The sequence below is a fragment of the Microcaecilia unicolor genome, chromosome 1 (assembly GCF_901765095.1).
Source record: "Microcaecilia unicolor chromosome 1, aMicUni1.1, whole genome shotgun sequence".
Classification (NCBI taxonomy): Eukaryota; Metazoa; Chordata; class Amphibia; order Gymnophiona; family Siphonopidae; genus Microcaecilia; species Microcaecilia unicolor.
In genome coordinates, this window is record NC_044031.1 from 732,007,447 (window position 1) to 732,026,078 (window position 18,632).

At 47.8% G+C, this 18,632-nt stretch overlaps 1 protein-coding gene across 2 annotated transcripts in view; it reads left to right on the top strand.

Moving 5' to 3' along the window:
• The window catches only part of LOC115459847 (ADAMTS-like protein 5), a 105,724-nt gene that overhangs the window by 53,279 nt on the left and 33,813 nt on the right, over positions 1–18,632 (top strand). For both annotated transcript variants that reach the window (XM_030189646.1, XM_030189645.1), the window contains exons 7-8: positions 570–693; positions 8,873–8,956. In XM_030189646.1, coding sequence (XP_030045506.1) covers positions 570–693; positions 8,873–8,956 — 208 coding nt within the window. The remainder of the gene's footprint in view (positions 1–569; positions 694–8,872; positions 8,957–18,632) is intronic.

Below are 18,632 nucleotides of genomic sequence, written 5' to 3' on the forward strand. Positions count from 1 at the left end.
GCTGACGACCCTCTCGACCCCCCCTCCCGCCGCCAACCCTCCCCACCGTGGGCTACCTTTGCTGGTGGGGGACCCCAACCCCCGCCACCTGAGGTCCTCTTGCTTCCCACGGAAGGCTTTGGACGTCAGACTCACTGAAACAGAACAAAGCCTTGCAGATCAAGGCTTCATTCTGTTTCAGTGAGTTTGACGTGCAGGACGTCAGAAACAGAACGAAGCCTTCCGCGGGAAGCAAGAGGACCTCGGCTGGCGGGGATTAGGGTCCCTCGCCAGCAAAGGTAGGCAGCGACGGCGGTGGCGTGGGAGGGTTGGCGGCGGGAGGGGGGATCGAGAGGGTCATCGGCAGGGGGGCAAGGTTGGTGGTGGCGGCGGCGGGGGGGGGGATCGGCAATGGCGGGGGGTGTCCGGCGGCACCGGGGGGGGGACTAAAATATGCCCCCTCACCTGGGCTCTGGATCCCCCCTCCCACCGAAGTCTGGCTACGCCTCTCTCGTTGCCTAATGCTCCAGGGGTTTGAAACTTACAGGATTAGTTCATAATGACAATTTCCCTTTTTTTTTCTTTGTCAGCAAGTTGGTTGTGATCTCCTCCTGGGTTCTAGGGAGAAGACAGACATTTGTGGAGTCTGCGGGGGAAAGAATGCCTCGTGCAGGCACCATCACAGTGTCTACACCACTGAGCGCCCTCCTTCTGGTAACTTTTGCCTTCATTTAACTGTTATTTACTTAACATTTCTGCAGTGTTCCAGTCGTATGCAGCACTGCACAGACACACATAACAGACAGTACTGGGTTCATGGAACTTACTGTCTATTCCAGGGGCGTAGCCAGAGCTCCATTTTGGGGAGGGGGCTTAGGGGTGGACTGAGGGAGCCACATATTTCCTCTCATCTTGTTCTCCACTGTTACAAACCATACCTTTGCTGGCGGGGATGCCCCTGAAGAGATTCACTGCTGGAGCCCCTGCCTGTGCTGCCTGAGCAGCGAGGAAGTTGTTGGGGTGCTTCAGCATGAACTGAGCATGAGCAGAAGTGCCAGTATTGGCAGCTGGATCACCCCCCTCCTCCCTAAGTTCCTTGCTGCTCAGGTAACACATGCAGGGGCTCAGGCTGTGAATCTATTTGGCTGGTGGGGCTTCAGCATCCCCACCAGCTATGCATCGGGTGCCACAGTTTTGGAGGGGATCTGACCCCAAACTGGAGGAGCTCAGGCCCCCAAGGTCCCCTCATGGCTATGCCATTGATCTAATCAAGACACATTCCATCCAATATTCAGTGCTGTTTAACCAGCGAGGAACAGCTCCTGGCTGGTTAAATAGCCTTAAGCTAGCTAAGCTCTAATATTCAGCACAAGATGGCTGGCTAGCATGGCTGAATATTAGCGCTTAGCAGCTAGCCCAGTCACCTGCCCAGGTGTAGCCCAGTACACCTGCCCGTTGTAGTTGGAGATTCAATCATTAGGCATGTAGATAGTTGGGTGGCTGGTGGACTTGAAGATGGTCACTTGACTGCATGGTGTGAAGGTGACGAGCCTCATGCATCTCCTAGATAAGACTTTAGACATTGCTGGGGAGGACCATGCTGTCTTGGTACATGTGTAGGGAGGTTCTGAAAGCCACATTTAGGCTCTTAGGTAGAAAGCTGAAATCCAGAAACTCCAGGGTAGCATTTTCAAAAGTGCCCCTCATTCCACGTGCAGGACCCAAGAGACAGGCAGAGCTCCAGAGTCTCAATGCATGGAAGAGGTGATGGTGCAAGGAGGAGGGTTTTAAATTTGTTAGGAACTGGGCAACATTCTAGTGAAGGGGAAGTCTATTCCGGAAAGATGAGCTCAGGCTGCTGACATCAACATTTAAACAGGAGATAGAGCAGCTTTTAAACTAGAAAATAGGGGAAGGCCAACAGTCAGTCAAAAGCACATGATTCGGAACAAGGTATCTTTGAAAGATATCACCAAAACAGAGAAGATAGAGCATCCTGATAGCGAGGTTGCAATAGAGACCATAGTAGACCAATGGGCTCATTTTCGAAAGAGAAACACGCCCTAAAAGCGTCATAAAGTACCATTTGGATGGATTTCTTCTCAAAACATCCAAATCAGCATTTTCAAAACCTGCGATGAAACTACAGTGTAGTAAATTTAAAACAAACCGGAGAAAATTTTTCTTCACCCAATGCATAATTAAACTCTAGACTTCGTTGCCAGAGAACGTGGTGAAGGCAGTTAGCTTGGCAGAGTTTAAAAAGGGGTTAGACGGTTTCCTAAAGGACAAGTCCATAAACCACTACTAAATGGACTTGGGAAAAATCCACAATTCCAGGAATAACATGTACAGAATGTTTGTACGTTTGGGAAGCTTGCCAGGTGCCCTTGGCCTGGATTGGCCGCTGTCGGTGACTGGATGCAGGGCTCGATGGACCCTTGGTCTTTTCCCAGTGTGGCATTACTTATGTACTTATGTTTTGTAGACATCTATCTATGCATTTCATCTGCAGTGTGTCCAAATCACAAGGGGGCGTGTCGGCATCTTGAAGGTGGGATTAGGGCGTGCCTAACACTTGGACGTTTTACAGCCATAATGGAACAAAACCAAAACGTCTAGGGCGATAACTTCAACATTTTGATCTATCTATATCTGATTTTCTAACAAAAAAGACAAAAAAAAGTGCCCTAAATGACCAGATGACAACTGGAGGGATTCAGGGATGACCCCTCCTACCCCTCAAAAATATGAATAAAAATAGCACTCACCAGTCTCTGACAGCGTCAGATGTTATAGCCAGGTCTACTAGAGCAGCATGCAAGTCCCTGGAGTAGTGTAGTGGTGGGTGCTGTGCACTATAGACAAGTGGACCCAGGCCCATACCTCCCCCTACTTGTTACACTTGTGGTGGAAACTGTGAGCCCTCCAAAACTGACCAGAAACCCACTGTACCCACATATAGGTGCCCCCTTCACCCATAAGGGCTATTGTAGAGGTGCACTGTTTGGGTAGAGGGCTCAGCAGACAAGATAAGGGGGTAACGGTGAGATACGTATCTAGGAGATTTTATATGTCTACAACATTGGCCTCTGTGACGCCCCATTGCTCTCCTGGGATGTCTGGTGGACCAGTCTACTCAAAATGCTGGCCCCTTCCACGTCCCAATGGATTGAATTTGTGCGTTTTTAACTTGTGTGGTTTGTTTTTGAAAATGGCCTAAAAAGATAAATGCAGAAAGCACAAAACCTTGTTCGAAACAGTATTTTTTTTAAAGACGTTTTTCTTTTTCAAAAATGAGTGTATTTCCTATTTGGATTCTAGCACAAAACATCCAAAGTCCGACTTAGACGCACTATCGAAAAGGCCCCTCCAGGTGTCCTTAAATACAGAGAAGGCAGATTTTAAAGATTGCAAATTATCACTGCCAACTGCTGAGCAAGTTGTAAATAGGAATAACAAACATTGTTTGAAATGTCTTTATGCAAATTCCAGAAGGTCAGAAGATGAGAGAGTTAGAATATATTGCACTAAATGAAAAGATAGGCATCTCGGAGACCTGGCAGAAGGAAGATAACTAATAGGACAGTGTCATACCAGGACGCAAAATGTATCGCAGAGATAGGGTGAATTGAATTGGTGGAGGGGTAGCATTATTCGTTCAAGAGGGTCTTGAATTGAATAGACTACAAATTCTGCAGGATACCAAACACATCTTGTTATCCCTATGGATAGAAATTCCATGTGTAAAGAGGACAAGGATAGTGATAGGAGTATATAACCATCCACTTGGCTAGGATGAACTGTTATCAGAAATGAGAGAGGTTAATAAACTGGGTAATACAATAATAATGGGTGATTTCAATTACCACTGTAATAATTTGGAATAAGTAGGATCTAGAATCAATAATATTTTCACTATCCTACCTATTATGCAACGTGTTTGAGGGACACTCCGGTAATAACACGAGAAAGTGGAGAAAAAAAGACCTCAGGTCATTCGGCTACTCCTCTTTCTTAAAGGACAAGCCTTTTGTATAATGAGGAGGCCTTATCAGTCATGGGTCTTCAAAAAAAACTCCACTAACTAAATTTCTCATAAATTTAACCACAAGTCCCAACAAGCAGATGCATAGGAGACACAATTTTCATATATATTAAAGCTTGGCAAGAGTACTTATCCTCAATGTATGAAATCTTGAAAAGTCCAGCCGTATCCACTATGCTCTTGACATTCAAAAGGTCCCTGTTTCGCTAAATAATATAGCTGCTTCAGGGGAATATTCCAAAATAACCGCAATCCCAAGCCTGTAAAGTATCTCCGTCTCCAATCTCACTGGAACAGAAAATGGCGGACCGCTTTCTCGTGTTATTACCAGAGTGTCCCTCAAACACGTTGCATAATAGGTAGGATAGTGAAAATATTATTGATTTCAATTACCCCAATATTGACTGCGTAAATGTAACATCAAGGCGTGCTAGGGAGGTAGAATTCCTTGATGAAATCAAGGACTGCTTTATGGAGCAGCTGGTTCAGGAACCAACAAGAGGCGGAGCAATTCCAGATCTAGTCCTTAGTGAAGGGCATGATATGGTGCAGGAGGTAGTGGTGCTGGGGCCACTTGATAAAAGTGATCATACGGAGGCCAATATTCAAAGCAATTTAAGAGGGCTTAAATCGCCTGTCCCCGCCCAACCTCCGATGTTCAGTGGCACTAAACCAGGCAGTGCCACTGAATATCACCTCTGACCAGCCCCCCAAAAAGTGGGCTGGTCAGGGGTGGGCCAGGGGGCGTGTTGGGGAGGAGCTGGGGCCTATGCAGGTGCTGGTGATAGTCAGCTGACACCCACATAAGCTTAAGTAGGTGAATTTAGGGCAGCTCAAAAGCTGTGCTAAATTCACCTGCTTAAGCTTATGTGAGCCCCGGCTGAATATCAGGCCAGTCCTGGACCCGCATAAGCTTTTTTTTTTTTTAATTGTAGTCCTCCAGCCCACAAGTGTCACATCCCCTCCCCTCTCTGCCAACCCACAGGCACAAGCCACTCCCTCTCGCTCCCAAATGCCACCCATCCCACCCACCCCCAACCCCTCACCTCTCTGTAGTTCAGGTAGGCCCCTCCCCCAGCCTATCTTAATCTCAAGTAGTCCAGTGGTGGTCGTTGGGGGCAGGAGTACCTCGAGCTGCCACAGGAGGTCACGGCAGCCATTTATTTTGTGAAGGTGCCACAAGGGGCAGGAGCAAGGGGGCTCTGCTTCTGCCCCCGACAACCAACACTGGACCACCAGAGAGGTGAGGAGTTGAAGGTTGGGGGGGGGGGGTTGGGATGGGTGACATTTAGGGGAAGGGGAGTGACTTGTGGAGGGGAGAGGGAGGGAATATGACACGTCAAGAGCTTGGGATTCTTCAATTTAAAAAAAAAACGTATGCAGGTCCTAACCCGATATTCAGCTGGGGCCCGCATAACTCATATGTGGGCCAGGGCTGAATATTGGCTGGGCCTGCATAAGCCCCGCTGCCTAGCCCACCCATGTGTAGCCCCCAGTATTCAGTGCCGGTAGCCAGACATGGCTTGACACTGAAAATTGGGGGATAGCTTAGCCAGTGACGATCAGCATTAAAAAAAACGCTGACCATCACCGGCTGAATATCGGGGGGGAACATGATTAGATTTGATATCATCACTGGAGTAAGTACACATAGGAAATCCAATACATTAGCTTTTAACTTTGAAAAAGGAGACTATGATAAAATGTGGAGAATGGTTTTAAAAAAAAAACTTAGAGGAGCAGCTGCAAAGGTCAAAAATTTACTTCAGGCATGGATGCTATTCAAAAATACTATCTATGGAAAAGGCTGTGCAAGATCGGCAGTCAAGAGTCGCTTCCTCTAAAGCCTTTTTCGTTGAGCACTGAGAAGGCAACTCTTGATTGTCGATCTTGCATGGCTTTGCTCTTTGAGCAGTTTAGTGGGCTTCTATTTTCCCGCCAAGGAGTGGGTTTTGCATTTGCGATTTCATATACAAGATTTTTATTTGATAGTATATTAGCAAACATATGGTTTTTCCATACACAATTTTAAAAGACTGCAAAGACTCCTGAGGCAGGCCGGTTGGCCGAAACACAGCCGTGTCGAGTCTTTTGAACTACACAATAAATCTGGACTTTTTAAACATTGTCGAGAGACCCTATTGATCATGGAGGTGTCAGTCCCAAGTGATTACTCTGTGAATCTTGTGCAGAGAGGGAAGATCCTCAGGTACCAAGAAATTCAGCCTGAGACCAAGAAAACATGGCAAAAGATACAGAAAAATGTCCCATTGTTTTGGATGCCACAGGCTTGATTAAAAAGAATTTCCAGACGCACCTGGTTAAATTGCTTATACATGTTACATCTTATGAACTCCAGAGGGAAGCTGCTTTGGAACAATGCAAGTACTAAAGCGAGCGATAGCAGTACATTTGACAGACTGAGATCGCACTCTACATATCCTGTTTTAGGAGTGAGGTTATTTATGGTTACAGTATGTGCAAAACTAAGCCATTTGGAGATATTGCCTGTGAGAGACAGTGGTGTAGCCACAGGGGGGGGGGGGGGGGGGGGGGCTAGCCAGCCCCCCTCCCTAATTTGAGCTCAGACCCACCCCCTCCCCATTAAAAACTGCAGCACCAGAATACATTCATGGCTGACGGGGATGCTCAAGCCTCACCAGTCAGAGAAGATTTGTGGCCCAAGCCCCAACCCTTGCTGCCTGAGCAACAAGAAGCCAGCGGGGTGCTCCATTCACCAATGCCGGCACTTCTACACATGCTCAGTTCATGCTTTTGAACTGAGCATGTGCGGAAGTGCCAGCGTCGAAGGGTGGAGCATTCTGCCGGCTTTCTCACTGCATCTGCAACACTGGGCAGAAGAAGCTGTGGCACTGAATCTCTGGGTGGCAGGGCTTGAGCATCCTGCTAGCAAAAGTACGCTTCAGTTGTGGCGGGGGGGGGGGGGGAGCGCTGAGAGGAAATCCTTGGTCTCCTTTATCACCCTTGGGGCTCCCCCCCCAAAAAAAAACAAGTTCTGGCTACGCCCCTGGCAAGAGAAATCTGCAATAGAGCAGCAAATTAGCTAGAATGCCTCAAAAAGGTGCTCTATTATTTTAAAACAATTTATTAATTATTTATTTATTGCATTTGTATCCCACATTTTCCCACCTCTTTGCAGGCTCAATGTGGCTTACAATACATGAATGGTGGAAATATATTAGAAATAAACATTTAGTGTTACAGAAGGATCTTGGTCAACATGATAATGATAAAACATGATAGTAGTGTTACAAGCAGATATTGTAAGGTAGTCCTGAATATATGTGAGGAGTTCTGTGTATTCACATTGGTTGGTCTTTGTGGTATGCCTTGTTAAAAAGATGGGTCTTCAGTAGTTTGCGGAAGCTCGTTAGTTCGTGGATCGTTTTTAAGTTGCGTGGCAATGCGTCTTGTAACGCAAATGGTATGGGATTTGCGTAACAAGACGTATGAGGAGAGACTTGCTGAACTAAACGTGTATACTCTGGAGGAAAGGAGAAACAGGGGTGATATGATACAGACGTTCAAATATTTTAAAGGTATTAATCCGCAAACGAACCTTTTCCGGAGATGGAAAGATGGTAGAACGAGAGGACATGAAATGAGATTGAAGGGGGGCAGACTCAAAAAAAATGTCAGGAAGTATTTTTTCATGGAGAGAGTAGCGAATGCTTGGAATGCCCTCCCGCGGGAGGTGGTGGAAATGAAAACAGTAACGGAATTCAAACATGCGTGGGATAAGCATAAAGGAATCCTGTGCCGAAGGAATGGATCCTCAGGAGCTTAAGATCGGGAGGCGGGGCTGGTGGTAGGGAGGCGGGGATAGTGCTGGGAAGACTTATACGGTCTGTGCCAGAGCCGGTGGTTGGGAGGCGGGGCTGGTGGTTGGGAGGCGAGGATAGAGCTGGGCAGACTTATACGGTCTGTGCCCTGAAGAGGACAGGTACAAATCAAGGTAAGGTATACACAAAAAGTAGCACATATGGTGGTGGGAAGCGGGACTGGAGGTTGGGAGGCGGGGATAGTGCTGGGCAGACTTGTACGGTCTGTGCCAGAGCCGGTGGTTGGGAGGCAGGGCTGGTGGTTGGGAGGCGAGGATAGAGCTGGGCAGACTTATACGGTCTGTGCCCTGAAGAGGACAGGTACAAATCAAGGTAGGGTATACACAAAAAGTAGCACATATGAGTTATCTTGTTGGGCAGACTGGATGGACCGTGCAGGTCTTTTTCTGCCGTCATCTACTATGTTACTAAGTTCCATAACTGTGTGCTCAAGTAGGTAAAGTTGGACACGTACATTAATTTGTATTTTATGTATTAATTATTAATATTTTATGTATTAATTATTGCATTGATTATTGTATTAATATTGTATTAATTTGTATTTTATGCACCCTTAGCCTCTCAGTATACAGTACACTGTATGTATTTTTGTAGCTATTTGCTATTCTTCTTGGAACTGATCCGCTAAAGCTTTAAAGCTTTTTTTTCCCATTCTGTGTCTCTGAGGAATAAACTTTGTATGTGTGTGTCTGTGCAGCTATTGTTTTGCATCCTCCGTGCTGGTGGAGGTTGACTCCTTGGTTCAGATGAAACTCATTATTGGCATTTTATTAAAAGGTAGGAGTGAGTGTGAGCAGAGGCTGTACACTTGCAGATATAGCCTTCCTTCCACATCTATTCCTATATTCGTGTATTGTATTTACAAATTTAGTCATTTTGAATCACATTTTCAGTTGCTCTTTTAGAAGTGTAACTACCCCTGATTTATTCGGGGGGAAGTGATATCATCTGCTGTACCTGACTACTGTTTTGTAATCCATAGGGTTGTTTGAATACAATGAGGTAACCATGATCCCTGCTGGTGCCACCCACATCAAGGTGACAGACAACAGCAAGAACTACCTTGGTAAGAGAAGCCAGCTGAGCTCAGCTGAACTACATCAGTTCACAATTAATTAATCCCAGTGATAATTAGGCCGCTCCCCTATAGCTCTACATCCCAGTAAACTACTAATAAGCTCCCACTGCATCCTTCAGTTGTTCCTTTCTCCTAGGCATAAGAAGGGAAGTGATTCGGGATCCTTGATTACTTTTTATTGCTACACTACAATATTTCCTAGATGATAAAGGTCTCCACACCCAGTCGAGCTTTGCTGAGAATGCCAATTAGACTGCTGGTTATGATGGGTCATTTCTAGTTATGTGGCTATCCGCGGCTAATTTCTAATAGTCCATTACCAGTCTGGAATGACTAATTATACAGAGCAACATAACTGTAAGTCCTGAAATGTTCATTCTAGTGCCTGCTCTATGTGTTCTTGAGGGTAAACTTTAATTCATTAATATATATTCAGCATCCAATCAAAACTTATAGAGGGAAATACGCCACCTTTTTGTGGTTTTTGCAACTACGTTCAAAGTGGTTTACATTGTATATACAGGTACTTATTTGTACCTGGGGCAATGGAAGGTTAAGTGACTTGCCCAGAGTCACAAGGAGCTACAGTGGGAATTGAACCCAGCTCCCCAGGATCAAAGTCCACTGCACTAACCACTAGGCTACTCCTCCACTAGCAACATTCCATCTAGAAGCCTGCCCTTGCCGCGCAGGCTTCTGTTTCTGTGAGTCTGACGTCCTGCACGTAGGTGCAGGACGTCAGACTCACAGAAACAGAAGCCTGCGCAGCCGCGTTGCTGATCTGCAAGGGCAGGCTTCTACATGGAATGTTGCTAGTGGAATAGCAACATTCCATGTAGAATCTCCAATAGTAGCAACATTCCATGTAGAATGTCAAATAGTAGCAACAAAATCTCAATAGTAGCAACGTTCCATGTAGAATCTCAAATAGGGAAAGGGAAATGGGACTTGATATACTGCCTTTCTGAGGTTTTTGCAACTACATTCAAAGTGGTTTACATAGTATATTCAGGTACTTATTCGTACCTGGGGCAATGGAGGGTTAAGTGACTTGCCCAGAGTCACAAGGAGCTACAGTGGGAATTGAACCCAGCTCCCCAGGATCAAAGTCCACTGCACTAACCTCTAGGCTACTCCTTCACTCCCAGTGGGCTGTTCCTCCAGTTACAAAATAAACTGCCTGCACTGGTGCAAACTCGATGGGTACTTGTGTCAAAATTACACATGTGCCCATGTTAAATGTAGCAGCAGGTTTGTACTGTGAGCACTCCTTTTGGACAAAACAATGTGTGTCGCTACCTCCCCAAAACCCAACTGTGTCTGCAGAAATTCCTCCTATTAGAGCAGACCACCAAACACAGACTGGGGTAGAAGTTTAAAGGCTTTATTGCAACGCAACAACATTGTGCTCAATGTGGCCACGTTTCGCCTACAAAGGCTGCATCAGGGGCAACAACAAAAAATGGGGGCACACTTTCATCTACAACAGGAGTCCTCAACCCAGTCCTCGGGACCCACCTGGGCAGTCAGGTTTTCAGGATACCCACAATGAATATGCATGAGATGAGTTAGTATGCACTGTCTCCATCGTATGCAAATCTCTCTCATGCATATTCATTGTGGGTATCCTGAAAACCTGACTGGCTAGGTGGGTCCCAAGGACTGGATTAAGAAACCTGCTGTAGAAATAGCTCCTGATGGCAAATAGCCTCCAGGCTGCTCCTATGGGCTTGTATTATCAGGGCTGCAGAGGGGGGGGGGGCAAATTCCCCAGGCCCGGCCTCCAAGGGGGGCCCGGCACCGGGGTGTCTCTTTCTCTCTCTCTCTCTCTCTCTCCTGCTACTGATGAAACCCGGGTGATCGCGTCCCGACAGGAGCAGGAGAGAGAAAACTCTGGTGCCGGGCCCCCCTTGGAGGCTGGAGAGGAGCGGACATAGCAGGACTTCAGGCCAGGGCCTCTGGTTTGGCTGGCAGGGGTCCCCCCAGGCCCCACCAGCAGAAGAGGTCTTCCTCCAATGCTGCTCTTCAATCTGCCACATTGCCTGCCAAGCGGCTGCTTTTCCCCTCAGGCCGTGCATGCTCGGTTTTGAAATGCTCGGAGTGGAGGAGTGGCCTAGTGGTTAGGGTGGTGGACTTTGGTCCTGAGGAACTGAGTTTGATTCCCGGCACAGGCAGCTCCTTGTGACTCTGGGCAAGTCACTTAACCCTCCATTGCCTGCCGCATTGAGCCTGCCATGAGTGGGAAAGTGTGGGGTACAAATGTAACAAAAAACAAAACAAAACTGAGCATGAGCGACGTGAGAGAAAAAGCATCTGCAGGGGCAGGGCAGGCAATGCGGCCGAGTGAAGAACAGCGCTGGAGGAAGACTTCTTCTGGTGGCGAGGTCTCAGGATCCCTGCCAGCCAAGATATTTGGAATTGCGGCGGGGGGGGGGGGGGGGGCAGCAGCAGTGGCGATCCTAGGGGGCAGCAGTGGCGATGATCCTGGAGGGGGCAGCGGACCTGCCTCCAGCCCAGGGGGGTGACAGTGGCAGAGATCCTGGAGGAGGCAGCAGCGATGACAATCCTTGGGAGGGGGGGGGGGGGTGGCCCTGCCCCGGGCCCTCTCAGTCTCTCGGCGGCCTTGTGTAGTATCAAAAAAAACCCAAACAAATTGGAGGCTATAAGTGTTTCCTTATTTATCCCCTTCTAGTTGCTGCTCCTGATGCAGCCTTTGCAGGTGAACTATGGCCACATGAGACACAGGCCCAGATGCACTAAGATCCCCATTAAGAATCTGTCTGTATTTTCAAATCAGTAAAAATCACTGAGGGATCCCCAAAGAGAATTGCATGCAAATGAGCTTCTCGCTGCTTTTGCGAACAGGGCTCATTTGCATGCGATGGGGGAGAAGCCAGTAAGCCAACTGAGCATGCGCAGAGCAGCCTATTGCTAAGCGTGGCTGCTCTGCGCATGACACAGATGGTTTTCATACACACATACAAACTGTGTGTATGTAAAAAGCCTGATTTACTAGCCCAAAAATTAGTTGCTTTTTTTTTTTTAGGGTTTTTTAAAAATCCAACAATATTCAAGTTCTGTGACAAAAGAACTACTGCAAAACAGCTAAAAACTTGCCTAGACTGGAACTTCTTAGCATTTACTTTGAAGTACTAAATCGCCTGTTTAGAGTTACTCAAATATCCCATTCCTTCTCAAGAAGTCCTTTAGCTTACAATTCTTCCTTGTGGGTCTTTAGGAAAGTAAAACACTCTTCAGGTTTCTCTTTGGGGTGATCAGATGACTTTCAGAGGAGCCCCTACTGGAAATCTGGCACATTTTTCTGCCCAAGGCAAAGGCAGTCCACCTTAGCTCAATTCCTTTCTCTGCCTCCCTCTTTATAGAGAATTTTTTTAGCTGTCACCTACCTCACAGCCAGCCCAAATGTTCGGTTCTCTTTTTAAAAGACCTGCAAGCTGCCGGCAGCCACTGAAAAGTCCTGTCTCCTGTCATCCCAGGTAGTACCGGAAGCCCCTGACCACCCATCAAATTTTTCACGGTAATAGTAGGAGCTGCTTCCAGTGTAAAAAGACTGGAAGCGGTGCAAAGAAAAGCTACGGAAATGGTATGGGATTTGCGTTGCAAACCGTACGAGGAGAGACTTGCCGACCTGAACATGTATACCTTGGAGGAAAGGAGAAACAGGGGTGACATGATACAGACGGTCAAATATTTGAAAGGTATTAATCCGCATACAAACCTTTTCCGGAGATGGGAAGGTGGTAGAACTAGAGGACATGAATTGAGGTTGCAGGGGGGCGGGGAGACTCAGGAGTAATGTCAGGAAGTGGTGGATACGTGGAATGCCCTCTCGCGGGAGGTGGTGGAGATGAAAACGGTAATGGAATTCAAGCATGCGTGGGATAAAAACACAAAGGAATCCTGTATAGAAGGAATGGATCTATGGAATCTTAGCGGACATTGGGTGGTGACGCCGGTATTTGAAGAATAAAACCTGTGCAGGGCGGACTTCTACGGTCTGTGCCCTGAGAAAGGCAGGGACAAATCATGTAAAATGAGTTTATCTTGGGCAGACTGGATGGACCGTTCAGGTCTTTATCTGCTGTCATTTACTATATATATGTTACTATGCTTCTGTGCATGACTTGGAAAACGGCTCTGCATTGCTTTGCATGCACATTTAAGTGGTAAGTAGCTCATTTTAATATCTTAGCTTGCGATTATCATTAGCTGCTACCGTGACAGGAAAACAGCCCGCAGAACCCCTTTGTGCACGTCTCGCTGTACTTCTTGCTTGCTAAACCTGCTATAACCAATTTAAAAAGCACATTGCTACCTCATTAGGTTTTGTGCATCTGGGCCACAGTGGTATTGTGATGCAATAAAGCCATTAACCCTCTACTCCAGTCTAGGTTTGCAGTTCTGCTCTTTATTCTGATCGAAGAACTGCAGGTCCCTTCCTCTGCGTTGATCCTATTCCTCCACATAGTACAGGCAAAACTGTACAAGCTGAAGAGCAATGCGCTTCATTTTACCTGCAGAGCAGACAGACAGTTTTCAAAGAACTCATTTCTATGGGGTAAATGCTGTATTAGCTGCAGAAATAGCTTTGAAATTGCCCTTTTATATATGTGTGGCTAAGCAGAGATTCACTTCTGGGAGAGCCTCCTAGAACGCGGATCTACACCTTCTTTTCAGACTCCAGATCCAGAACAGCAGCCAGCCTTCATGGAAGAGGAGAGATCGGGTGAGCCTAGAGCGTAACAGGGATTAGCCACTCATAAGAACTTAAGGAGTAGCCATACTGGGTCAGACCAGTGGTCCATCTAGCCTAGTATCCTGTTTCCAAACAGCGGCCAAGCCAGGTCACGAGTACCTGGCAGAAACCCAAATCATGGCAACACTCCATCAGGGGCGTAGCCAGCCTTCTGTGGGGGAGGGGTCCAGAGCCCGGGGGAGGGGCACATTTTAGCCCTCCCCCGGCGCCGCCCCCCCCCCTCCCGCCGCTAACCCGCCGCTGCAGCAGCCTACCTTTACTTTTGCTGGCGGGGGATCCCACTCCCCGCCAGCCGACGTCTTCTTCTCAGTCGCTTCCTGCTCTTCAATTTGTTTGCTGACGTCCTGCACGTTGAACTGTTCTCTGAGTCTGACGTCCTGCACGTACAACGTGCAGGACGTCAGCAAACAAATTGAAGAGCAGGAAGGACTGAGAAGACGTCGGCTGGCGGGGAGTGGGGTCCCCCGCCAGCAAAAGTAAAGGTAGGCGGCAGCGGGGGCGGGTTCGCCGGGAGGGGGGTCCAGGGGTGAATCTGCGGGGGCCCTGGCCCCCTCAGGCCCCACGTAGCTACGCCACTGCACTCCATACTACAAATCCCAGGGCAAGTAGTTGCTTCCCATGTCTGTCTCAATAGCAGACTATGGACTTTTCCTCCACTTGACTCTCTAATCCAGCCCTTCTCCTGTTTCTCCTGCCCTTCCCCCTTGGTCCACAGTTCCACATCTTTTTATCTACAAATTAAGCCCTATGTGTAAGTGTACCTGTATAAGGTGGTATACTAATATCCTTCCGTGTACATACATAGAAACAGAGAAGCAGAGAAAATGATGGCAGATAGAGGCAGTGGCGTAGCAAGGGCGGGGCGGAGGGGGCGGTCCGCCCCGGGTGTCAATGGGTGGGGGGTGCTCCGTCCACCCCCCTGGCGTGGCACGGCACCCCCCCTGGCGTGGACCAACCCCCGGCGCAGCGCCTCTCACTCCCCCCCCATCCGACAGTCCCCACCTGCCTATCAGCTGAGCTCTGTGCACCCGGCACCTCGAATCTGCAGCGCTGCTGACTGTAAAAGAAGAAAACTGTCTCGTCGTTGGCCCTTCACTCACTGTGTCTCGTCCTCGAGGAAATAGGAAGTTACATCAGAGGGCGGGACTCAGTGAGTGAAGGGCCAACGACAAGACGGTTTTCTTCTTTTACAGTCAGCAGCGCTGCAGATTCGACGTGCCGGCCGGTGCACGGAGCTCAGCTGGTAGGGACTGTTGGGGGGGGGGGGGAGTGAGAGGCGCTGCGCCAGGGGGGGTCCACGCCGGGAGGGGGGTGCCGTTCCATGCTGGGGGGGACGCCATGTTGCACTGCACCCGGGGGGGGGTGCGCAGCGGCGATCCGCCCCGGGTGTCAGCCAAGCACGGAACGCCACTGGATAAAGGTCACATGGTGTATCCAGTCTGCCCATCCATACCGTCTACTATACAGTCCTCATCTCCACCACCTCCACAAAGAGGTTATTCCATTATTCCACCACCCTTTCCATATAGAAGATTTTCCTCAGATTACTCCTGTCTATCCCCTTTTTAACTTAATTCTATGCTCTCTCTTTCCCAAGTTTCCTTTAAGTTAAAATAGACTCACTTCCTGAGCATTTACCTATATCATCTCCCTTCTTTCTCATCTTTCTTCCAGAGTAGACGTATTGAGGTCTATAAGTCTGTCCCCATATGCTTTTTGACAGAGACCACTGTTCATTTTAGTAGCTGCCTTCTGGACCTGTTTTATCTTTTTGAAAGTGTGGTCTTCAGAATTGGGCTATCTGGACTTATACAGAAACACAGAAAAAGCAAACACTGGGCCTTTAGGATTGAGATAATTTTCAGAATTAAAGGATAACATTTATCTCAATCCTGAAGGCCCAGTGTTTGCTTTTTCTGTGTTTCTGTTTATATTTGTATGCTGTTTACCCCCTCTTCTGTGACTACAATCTGGTTTTCGCCCTCTCCACTCAACCGAAACTGCGCTTACTAAAGTCTCCAATGACCTATTACTGGCTAATCCAGAGGTCAATATTCCATCCTCATTCTTCTTGATCTTTCCGCTGCTTTTGACACTGTCGATCACAGCATACTTCTCGATACCCTGTCCTCACTTGGATTTCTACCCCTTCTTCCACCTCAATCTCACTGTTTTTCCTCCTTTGAAGTCCACTCTATCCGCCTTTTCTCTCCTCTGCCTCTTCGAATAGCGGTCATTTATCGTCCCCCTGATAAGTCCCTTTCATCCTTTCTCAGTGACTTTGATGCCTGGCTTGCCTTCTTCCATGATCCTTCCTCCCCCTCTCTCATCCTTGGTGACTTTAATATTCCTGCTAATGATCCTTCCAACTCTTATATTTCCAAGTTACTCGCTTTAACGTCGTCCTTTAATCTCCAACTATGCTCCACCTCCCCCACTCATCAAAATGGTCACTGTCTAGATCTCATCTTCTCCTCCAACTGTTCACCCTCTAGTTTCCTTGCCTCCGATCTTCCCCTCTCTGATCACCATCTTATAACTTTCACACTTAAATCTCCTCCCTCCCAGTCCCGTCCTATCCTATCTAATTTATCTAGGAATCTTCACGACATTGACCCTTCATCTCTATCCTCCCATGTTTCAAACCTCCTCTCTACTGTGGCACCATCCACGTCTGTCAACAAGGCTGTTTCTTCTTACAACAATACTCTATCCTCTGCCTTAGACACTCTTGCACCTTTGATGACCCGCCCTGTAAGGCGTACAAAACCCCAACCTTGGCTGACTTCTAATATCCGCTACCTACGTTCCTGTACCCGCTCCGCCGAACGCCTCTGGCGGAAATCTCGGGCCCTTGCTGATTTCTTACACTTTAAGTTCATGCTGACCTCCTTCCAATCTGCTCTTTTACGTGCCAAACAGGATTATTATATCCAACTGACCAACTCTCTTGGCTCTAATCCTCGACTTCTCTTCACCACATTGAACTCTCTCCTCAAGGTGCCCCCTCCCCCAACTCCCCCTTCACTATCTCCTCAGACCCTTGCTGAATTCTTTCACAACAAGGTTCAAAAGATAAACCTTGCTTTCTCTACCTCACCAGCTCTCCCTCCACTAGTCCGTTCCCCTCTCTCTCCTTCCCCTCATTCCCTTTCCTCCTTTCCTGAAGTTACTATTGAGGAAACTACACTTCTCCTTTCTTCCTCAAAATGTACCACCTGTTCCTCTGATCCCATTCCCACCCACCTTCTTAATGCCATCTCTCCTACTCTTATTCCTTTTATCTGTCACATTCTCACCTCTCACTTTCCACTGCGACTGTCCCTGCTGCCTTTAAACATGCTGTGGTCACACCTCTCCTTAAGAAGCCTTCACTTGACCCTACTTGTCCCTCTAATTACCGACCCATCTCCCTCCTTCCTTTTCTCTCCAAATTACTTGAGCGTGCTGTTCACCGCCGCTGCCTTGATTTTCTCTCCTCACATGCTATTCTTGACCCATTACAATCTGGTTTTCGCCCTCTCCACTCAACCGAAACTGCGCTTACTAAAGTCTCCAATGACCTATTACTGGCTAAATCCAGAGGTCAATATTCCATCCTCATTCTTCTTGATCTTTCCGCTGCTTTTGACACTGTCGATCACAGCATACTTCTCGATACCCTGTCCTCACTTGGATTCCAGGGCTCTGTCCTTTCCTGGTTCTCTTCCTACCTCTCCCTCCGCACCTTTAGTGTTCACTCTGGTGGATCCTCTTCTACTTCTATCCCTCTGCCTGTTGGCGTACCCAGGGTTCTGTTCTTGGTCCCCTCCTCTTTTCTATCTACACTTCTTCCCTTGGTTCATTAATCTCATCCCATGGCTTTTCCTACCACCTCTATGCTGACGACTCCCAAATCTACCTTTCTACCCCTGATATCTCACCTTGCATCCAAACCAAAGTTTCAGCGTGCTTGTCTGACATTGCTGTCTGGATGTCTCAATGCCACCTGAAATTAAATATGACCAAAACCGAGCTTCTAATTTTCCCCCCCAAACCACCTCCCCGCTCCCCCCGTTTTCTATTTCTGTTGATGGCTCTCTCATTCTCCCTGTCTCCTCAGCTCGAAACCTTGGGGTCATCTTTGACTCTTCTCTCTCCTTCTCTGCTCATATCCAGCAGACCGCCAAGACCTGTCGTTTCTTTCTTTACAACATTCGTAAAATCCGCCCCTTTCTTTCCGAGCACTCTACCAAAACCCTCATCCCACCCTTGTCACCTCTCGTTTAGACTACTGCAATCTGCTTCTTGCTGGCCTCCCACTTAGTCACCTCTCCCCTCTCCAGTCAGTTCAAAACTCTGCTGCCCGTCTCATCTTCCGCCAGGGTCGCTTTACTCATACTACCCCTCTCCTCAAGACCCTTCACTGGCTCCCTATCCGTTTTCGCATCCTGTTCAAACTTCTTCTACTAACCTATAAATGTACTCACTCTGCTGCTCCCCAGTATCTCTCCACACTCGTCCTTCCCTACACCCCTTCCCGTGCACTCCGCTCCATGGATAAATCCTTCTTATCTGTTCCCTTCTCCACTACTGCCAACTCCAGACTTCGCGCCTTCTGTCTCGCTGCACCCTACGCCTGGAATAAACTTCCTGAGCCCCTACGTCTTGCCCCATCCTTGGCCACCTTTAAATCTAGACTGAAAACCCACCTCTTTAACATTGCTTTTGACTCGTAACCACTTGTAACCACTCGCCTCCACCTACCCTCCTCTCTTCCTTCCCGTTCACATTAATTGATTTGATTTGCTTACTTTATTTATTTTTTGTCTATTAGATTGTAAGCTCTTTGAGCAGGGACTGTCTTTCTTCTATGTTTGTACAGCGCTGCGTATGCCTTGTAGCGCT